We start from the raw sequence: 8757 nt of genomic DNA, 5'->3' as shown, positions 1-8757 counted from the left end.
ACACGTTCATCTGTACAAACAATAGTACGCAAGTATAAGCACAGGGACACGCAGCCGTCATACCGCTCAGGTAGGAGATGCGTTCTTCTCCTAGAGATGAACGTAACTTTGGTGAGAAAGTGCAAATCATTCCCAGAACAACGCAAAGGTGTCACGTTCCTGACTATTTTATGTTATTTTTGTATATGTTTTAGTTGGTCAGGGGTGAGTTGGGTGGGATTGTATGTTTTGTGTTTTTAGATCACTGTTAATCAGCCTTATATGTTCTCAATCAAGACAGGTGGTTACGTTTTCTCTGATTGGGAACCATATATAGGCTGGCTGTTCACACTGTTTGTTTGTGGTGATTGTCTCCTGTGTTTGTGTCTGCGCACCACACGGAATTGTTTCGGTTTGTTTTCGTTTTTATTGTAAGTCTGTTTCCTGCTCGTGTGTTCTTCGTTGTGTGTTATGTAAGTTCCATGTTCAGGTTTCGTCTACGTTGGTCTATTTGTTAGTTGTAATCATTTCAGTATAGTTGCTTTTTGTTCGTATGGTTTAAATAAATTCATTATGTCACATCCTCGCTGCGTATTGGTCCACCGATCTTTCTCTTCCTTTCGAGAAGAGAGGGGACGACACCTCGCTGTAAAGGAATAGAAGCGCACCAACAGGAGAAAAAGCGCGGGGGAGAGACTCAACAGAGCAACCAGGACTCGTGGACTTGGCGAAGTATTGGAGGGGAAAGGACACTGGGCGCCATTGGGGAATATCGCCGCGCTCGGTGAGGAGATGGAGGCAGCGAGAGCCCACAGCGGTGGTATGAGGAGGCAGCAAGGAGACGTGGCTGGACGCTGAAAAGCCCGTGAGTACTACCAAAATTTCTTGGGGGGGCTAAGAGGGTAGTGGGCCAAGGGAGGTAGGAGAGCTGGCCCACTTCCAGGCTAACCGTGGAGAGCGGAAGTAGGGCAGACACCGTGTTACGCAATAGAGCGCACGGTGTCTCTGTACGTGTGCATAGCCCGGTGCGGGTTTATTCTACCTCCGACTGAGGTCGCTAGATTGGGCATTTGAAGCCAGGTTCATGAGCGGCTCAAACGCGTCTGGTCTCCAGTGCGTCTCCTCGGGCCGGCAATACTGGACCTGCCTTGAGCATGGTTTCCCCGGTTCGCCTACATAGCCCGGTGGGGTTATTCCACTCCGCACTGGTCGGGCGACCGGGAGCATTCAACCAGGTAAGGTTGGGCAGGCTCAATCGCTAAGAGAGCCAGTAGCCTGCACGGTCCCGGTATTTCGGTGCCACTGCCCGCCCAGCCTAGTACAACAGTGCCTACACCACGCACAGGCTTCAGTGCGTTTTCAGAGCCGTTCTCCTCCCACGCACTCTGCCTATGGTGCGTGTCTCCGCCAGTGCCTCCAGTTCCGGCACCACGCACTAAGCCACTGTGCGTCTCCAGAGCCTGTACACAGTGTTCTTCTCCCCGTACTAATCCTGATGTGCGTGCCTCTAGCGTGCCACCAGTGCGGTACCACGCACAGGCCTAGAGGCGCCGAGAGTCCAGTGTGCCTGTTGTTGTTCCCCGACTAGCCTGAAGGTGCGTGTCCTTAGCCCGGTACCTCCAGTTCGGTACCACGCACCAGGCCTATAGTGGTTCAGCCGGCCAGAGTCTGCCGTCTGCACGGGCCGGAGCCGGTGCTGACCGGCCTGAACTGCCCGTCTGCCAGCGGCGCCTGAACTGCCCGTCTGCCCAGGCGGCGTTGACTGCCCGTTTCTGCCATAAGCGCGTCTGAACTGATACGCTGGCCATGAGCCTGCCAAGCGCATTCCGTCTGCCATGAGCCTGCAAAGCCGCCCGTCTGCCATAGAGCCTCGAGCCCGTCGCCAGGAACAGGAGCCGCATAGAGCCGTCCGCCAGAACAGGAGCCGCTAGAGGCCTTTGGCCAGAGCCGGGGAACCAGCCAGAGCTTCCGCCAGACGGATCAGCCAGAGCCTTCCCAGACCGGATCACAGACTTCAGCTGCATGACCGTCCAGAGCCGTCAGCGAGCATGACGTCCAGAGCCGTCAGCGCGCCAGACCAGACCGTCAGCAGAGCGCAGCCGTAGCGAGCATGACCGTCCAGAGCCGTCAGCGAGACCATGACACGTCCAGAGCCGTCAGCGAGCCATGACCGTCCAGAGCGTCAGCGAGCCCTGACCGTCCAGAGCACGTCAGCGAGCCCATGACCGTCGAGCGTCAGCGAGATGACCGTCCAGAGCCGCAGCGAGCCATGACGTCAGAGCCGTCAGCGAGCCATGACGTCCAGAGCCGTCAGCGAGCCATGACCGTCCAGAGCCTCCGTCAGCCAAGAGCGTCAGAGCCAGCCAGCCAGGATCGCCAGTCATTCTGTGTTGCCCTCATTCTGGTGTTTCCTCATTTGGTGTTGCCCTCATTCTGGTGTTGCCCCTCATTCCGGTGTTGCCTCATTCCGGTGCTGCTCTTATCCTGATGATGCCCTTAATTTAGGTGGGGTTATTTGGAGGGTGAGCATTGTGAGGGGGATAAAAAAGTGGGATGTATTATGGTGGGATGGGAACACGCCGAGCCTAAGCCACCACGTGGTCAGATGCCACCGACTCCCTAGACTTTTGGTGGTGCGTTCAGAGTACGCACCTTGAGGGGGGGGTTATGTCACGTTCCTGACCTATTTTATGTTATTTTTGTATATGTTTAGTTGGTCAGGGCGTGAGTTGGGTGGGCATTGTATGTTTTGTGTTTAGATCACTGTTAATCAGCCTTATATGGTTCTCATCAGAGACAGGTCGTTTACGTTTTCCTCTGATTGGGAACCATATATAGGCTGGCTGTTCACACTGTTTGTTTGTGGGTGATTGTTCCTGTGTTTGTGTCTGCGCACCACACGGGATTGTTTCGGTTGTTTTCGTTTTTATGTAGGTCTGTTTCCTGCTCGTGTGTTCTTCGTGTTGTTATGTAAGCTTCATGTTCAGGTTTCGTCTACGTTGTCCGTTTGTTATTTTGTAATCATTTCAAGTATAGTTTGTTTTTGTTCTTGTTTAAATAAATTCATTATGTCGTACATACCTCGCTGCGTATTGGTCCACCGATCTTCTTCCTCTCTCTTCTTGAGGAAGAGGAGGACGACACCCGTTACAAAAGGACCTTGTGAAGATGCTGGAGGAAACTGGTACAAAAGTATCTATATCCACGTAAAACGAGTCCTATATCGACATAACTGAAATACGCTCAGCAAGGAGAAGGCCACTGCTCCAAAACAGCCATAAAAAAGCCAGACTACGGTTTGCAACTGCACATGGAGACAAAGATTGTACTTTTTGGAGAATGTCCTCTGGTCTGATGAAACAAAAATATAACTGTTTGGCCATAATGACCATCGTTATGTTTGGAGGATAAAGGGGGTCGCTTGCAAGCCGAAGAACAATCCAACTGTGACGCACGGGTGTGGCAGCATCATGTTGTGAGGGTGCTTTGCTGCAGGGGAGATTGGTGCACTTCACAAAATAGATGGCATATGAGGGAGGAAATTATGTGGATATATTGAAGCAACATCTCAAGACATCAGTCAGGAAGTTAAAGCTTGGTCGCAAATGGGTCTTCCAAATAAACAATGACCCAAGCATACTTCCAAAGTTGTGGCAAATGGCTTCAGGACAAAAAGTCAAGGTATTGGAGTGGCCATCACAAGCCCTGACTCAATCCTATAGAAAATCTGTGGGCAGAACTGAAAAAGTGTGTGCGAGCAAGGAGGCCTACAAACCTGACTCAGTTACCAGCTTGTCAGGAGGAATGGGCCAAAATTCACCCAACTTATTGTGGAAGGCTACCCAAAACGTTTGACCCAAGTTAAACATTTAAAGGCAATGCTACCAAATTCTAATTGAGTGTATGTAAACTTCTGACCACTGGGAATGTGATGAAGAAATAAAAGCTGAAATAAATCATTTCTCTCTACTATTATTCTGACATTTCTGTCACGCCTGACTTAGAGAGCCGTTTTATTTCTCTATTTGGTTAGGTCAGGGTGTGATGTGGGGTGGGCATTCTATGTTTTCTGTTCTATGTTTTGGGGGGTATGGTTTCAATCAGGGACAGCTGTCTATCGTTGTCTCTGATTGGGAATCATACTTAGGCAGCCTGTTTTTTCCACCTTAGTTTGGGTAGTTGTCTTTGTTAGTGGCCAGTATAGCCCTAGTAAGCTTCACGTTCGTTTTTGTTGATTCTTGTTTTGTTGGCGTCATTATATAAAGTAAATTGTACGCTCACCACGCTGCACCTTGGTCCGGTCATTTCAAGACGACGTTCGTGACAATTTACATTCTTAAAATTAACGTGGCGATCCTAACTGACCTAAGGACAGGGAATTCTTTACTAAGATTAAATGTCAGGAATTGTGAAAACTGATTTTAAATGTATTTGGCTGAGGTGTATGTAACTAATTATTCAACTGTACAACTGGGATGAGATAAATTGTAATAGTTTTTTAGCAGAATTATGTGAGGTTTTATGTGTTGTTTGTTCTTAGGCACGATGTGAAGGGGTGTGCCTGGATACAGCCCTTAGCAGTGACATATTGGCCATATACCACAAACCCCGATGTGCATTATTGCTATTATAAACTGTTACCACGTAATTAGAAAGTAACAAGTAATTTTTCATCATACTTGTGGTATATTTAAGCAATAAGGCACGAGGGGTGTGGTATAACGGCCAATATACCACGGCTAAGGGCTGTTCTTAGCCTGTGTATATTGGCCATATAACACAAATCTTCAAGGTGCTTTTTGCTATTATAAACTGTTTACAACGTATTTAGAGCAGTATATATAAATGTTTTTTCATACCTGTGAATACGGTCTGATATACAACGGCTGTAGCCAATCAGCATTCAGGGCTCTAACAACAGTTTATAATGTCTGATATTCACACAGCTTTCAACCAATCAGCATCCAGGACCCAAACTACCCAGTTTTAACAGCCATAAATCACACCTCCTCGGCCTTATTGATTAATTTAATGTAGTGTCTTGTCATAAGCTTTATGGGGGAATTGTTTTCTCAGGTACGGTTGTTACAGTTGTGAGGCGTGTCATGACCAAGCACCTGCCTAGACTCACCTGTGGAACGTGAGAGGGGAGATGCTTTCCAAACCGGGTCCGTCACTTGCACCTGTCAAGATGGCTTGTTGGCGACGGCATCACATGCTACGACCTTGAATTCTGCGCTAAAGGTCCTGCTGTCGTCAAGGTTACGGCTGGTCCTCGGAGCTGGGCTGTGTGGACGTTGACGAGTGTTCCTCCCAGACAACCCTGCAGCCCTCCTCAGGTCTGTGAGAACACCCCGGGATCCTTCAACTGCCTGGTGCCTCCTGAAGACGACCTCCACTCCAGTCCTGGTTCTGACTCCGTTCAGTGCAGTTTCAGTGCGGGGGGAGACGGTGTCCAGTGGGAGAGGACTGTATCAGTGTTGGTGGAACATCCCTTGTGGCAGACCCTGCCTGCACTACTCTGTACTGAATGACGACTGGCGTTCACACCAACTACGGTCCGCTAACGGCTACCACTGTGACTCGTCTGTCAACTGGCAGGGCTGGTATCGCCTGTTCCTGGGGAACACCAGTGTTCAGATGCCAGAGAGGTGTGTGGAAAAGTACATGTGTGGGACGGAGATCCCTTGTGGCTTCCATTAGCGCATCCCAGCTGTTAGACGGGGTGGTTCAGAGGAGCGTCTGTGGACACTATTACTATGACTGCTGCTACTGGAGGCAAAATCCAATCCCATCCATGTCAAAGCCTGCTATGGAAACTACTATGTCTACAAGTTGGTCCCTACAACAACATGCAACATGGCCTACTGTGCAGGTATATTGCTATCGTAAAGGGATTATCCCTGATTCTTAGAGACACAAAGAATGTTCAAGTAACTAGACATAACAAAGCCATTTAACACTACCTCTGTCTCTTCCAGATGTCAGCACCACGGTGTGTTCTACATGTGGAGTGTTTGATGCCTGTGTGAGCGACAATGAGACCAACTGGAGATGTGAGAGGAAAGGTGAGTGTATAAACTGCATTGTCACATCTGTATTTTTTCAAACACTATGAAACGCAGAGATTTAGGGGTGAAATGATGCGTCTTTAAGATGCGTATCTTTTAACCAATAAGGTCAGAGGAGGCGTGGTATATTGGCCATATATCACAAACCCCCAAGGTGCCTTACTGCTATTATAAACTGATTACCAACGGAATTAGAACAGTAAAAATACATGTTTTCTCATACCCGTGGTATATGGTCTCAGATACCACGGCTTTCAGCCAATCAAAGGGTTCCAGCCCTGAATGATGATTGGTTGACAAGGCAGCTTGGGGGTTTGTGGTATATGGCCAATATACCACGGCTGAGGGATGTATCCAGGCATTCCGTGTTGCGGAATGAAGCCACACAGGGATCTCATTCTCACACATGTACCTGTTCACACACCTTATTGCTTAAATAACCTTCTGAGTTGTTTACTTAGCTCCAGAGCTGGTGTGTGGGCGGAGCCTCCTGAAGGTGGGCCTTCCAAATGTTTACCTGGAGGCTGCTGGTCTGGATGCTTCCTCTGCTCACCTGGCCGACCACCGCTGCTCCGCCCACGAGGATCGTAACGGCACGGTGTGGTACCAGGTGGAGCGACGGGAGGGACGCTGTGGAAACACTCTGGAGGTGAGAAATATTTTCACTTCATGTTCAAGAAGGTTCTATATTGCTGTCCCATCCCCAATATTTTCACTTTATGTTCAAGAAGGTTCTATATTGCTGTCCCATCCCCAATATTTTCACTTTATGTTCAAGAAGGTTCTATATTGCTGTCCCATCCCCAATATTTTCCCAGGAGAAGTTTTATGAATTATTACTAAACATACACTTTAGTTGGTTTGCATCTTACTTTTTAAATTGATATTTTTTATTTATTTCACCTTTATTTAACCAGGTAGGCTAGTTGAGAACAAGTTCTCATTTACAACTGAGCTACACGGGATGCAATGGTGCCTTTCGGACAGTTCAGATTGTTGGTGGAGGAACCTCTGCTTGTTTTTTCAATTGTGTTTTTGTATTTTTGTGTTTTCTATGCTCCTGCCTTGATTTAAGTATGTGTGTCTCTAACATTTAATGTGTAGTAGCTGCTGGTCTTGTCATGAGACCTTGGTCTCAATAGGACTCCCTGCTCAAGGTTAAGTAAATAAACAGGGCTGAAGACGGATATGACATTAGTGTTAACGGTGGTTAATTGTCAAACACACTGTGATTTCACGGCAGTCTACACATCACTGTGATTTCACGGCAGTCTACACATCACTGTGATTTCACAGTAGTCTACACATCACTGTGATTTCACGGCAGTCTACACATCACTGTGATTTCACGGCAGTCTACACATCACTGTGAATTCACGGCAGTCTACACATCACTGTGATTTCACGGTAGTCTACACATCACTGTGATTTCACGGTAGTCTACACATCACTGTGATTTCACGGTAGTCATACATCATTGTGATTTCACGGTAGTCTACACATCACTGTGATTTCACAGTAGTCTACACATCACTGTATTTCACAGTAGTCTACACATCACTGTGATTTCACGGCAGTCTACACATCACTGTGATTTCACGGTAGTCTACACATCACTGTGATTTCACGGCAGTCTACACATCACTTGATTTCACGGTTGTCTACACATCGCTGTGATTTCACGGCAGTGTAGACATCACTGTGATTTCACGGCAGTCTACACATCACTGTTGATTTCAAAGCAGTCTACACATCACTGTGATTCACGACAGTCTACACATCACTGTGATTTCACGGCAGTCTACACATCACTGTGATTTCACGGCAGTCTACACATCACTGTGATTTCACGGCAGTCTACACATACACTGTGATTTCACGGCAGGTACACATCACTGGTGATTTCACGGTAGTCTACACATCACTGTGATTTCACGTAGTCTACACATCACTGTGATTTCACGCGCACAGTCTACACATCACTCTGGATTTCACAGTAGTCTACACATCACTGTGATTCAGGCTAGTCACAACATCACTGTGATTTATGGCAGTCTACACATCACTGTGATTTCACGGCAGTCTACACATCACTGTGATTTCACGGCAGTCTACACATCACTCTGTGATTTCACGGCAGTCTACACATCACTGTATTTAACGGTAGTCTACACATCACTGTGATTTCACGCAGTCTACACATCACTTGATTTCACGGTAGTCTACACATCACTAATGCAAGCAGAGGCCTAATAAATGCATGAATATGACATATTTCTTAACCCCCCCCTTTTCCAGACAAACGCCACCCATGCTGTCTACTCCAACAGCTTATTCGTTTATCCAGTAGATGGGAGGAACGACTCCCAACCCTTCGGCTTTCCCTTCTCCTGTGTCTATCCTCTTGGAGACAGAGAGCAGCCTGGATGTGCCATCAGACCTCTCCCACTGTGAGAAAATATGCAGAAAGTCCATTCTGTTTATTCTGTTGTCTTTGTGCAAACTACACTATTAGAAAAAATGTGCCATCTAGAACCTAAATGGATTCTTCGGCTGTCCCCATAGGAGAACCTTTGAAGAACTCCTTTGGTTCCAGGCAGAAAACCTTGGTTCCAGATATAATTATTTTGAGTTCCATGTAGAACCCTCTCCACAGAGGGTTCTACCTAGAACCAAAACAGGTTCAACCTGGAACCAAAAAGGGTTC

At 47.5% G+C, this 8757-nt stretch overlaps 1 protein-coding gene across 1 annotated transcript; it reads left to right on the top strand.

The window, feature by feature from the left end:
• The first annotated feature begins 2200 nt into the window (after window positions 1-2200).
• Window positions 2201-8613, top strand: LOC112074707 (uromodulin). The gene is given in 13 exon segments (XM_070440631.1): window positions 2201-2331; window positions 5094-5173; window positions 5176-5220; window positions 5223-5289; window positions 5291-5396; window positions 5399-5471; window positions 5474-5659; window positions 5662-5691; window positions 5694-5752; window positions 5755-5854; window positions 5961-6047; window positions 6512-6699; window positions 8349-8613. Coding segments are annotated over 13 exon segments (1308 nt in total). The 3' UTR covers window positions 8505-8613.
• Window positions 8614-8757: the final 144 nt, after the last annotated feature.

This window comes from Salvelinus sp. IW2-2015, unplaced genomic scaffold, assembly GCF_002910315.2.
Source record: "Salvelinus sp. IW2-2015 unplaced genomic scaffold, ASM291031v2 Un_scaffold2772, whole genome shotgun sequence".
NCBI classification, from domain to species: domain Eukaryota; kingdom Metazoa; phylum Chordata; class Actinopteri; order Salmoniformes; family Salmonidae; genus Salvelinus; species Salvelinus sp. IW2-2015.
Note: the sequence above shows the minus strand (reverse complement) of the source record. Positions and strands in the feature narration are given on the sequence as shown.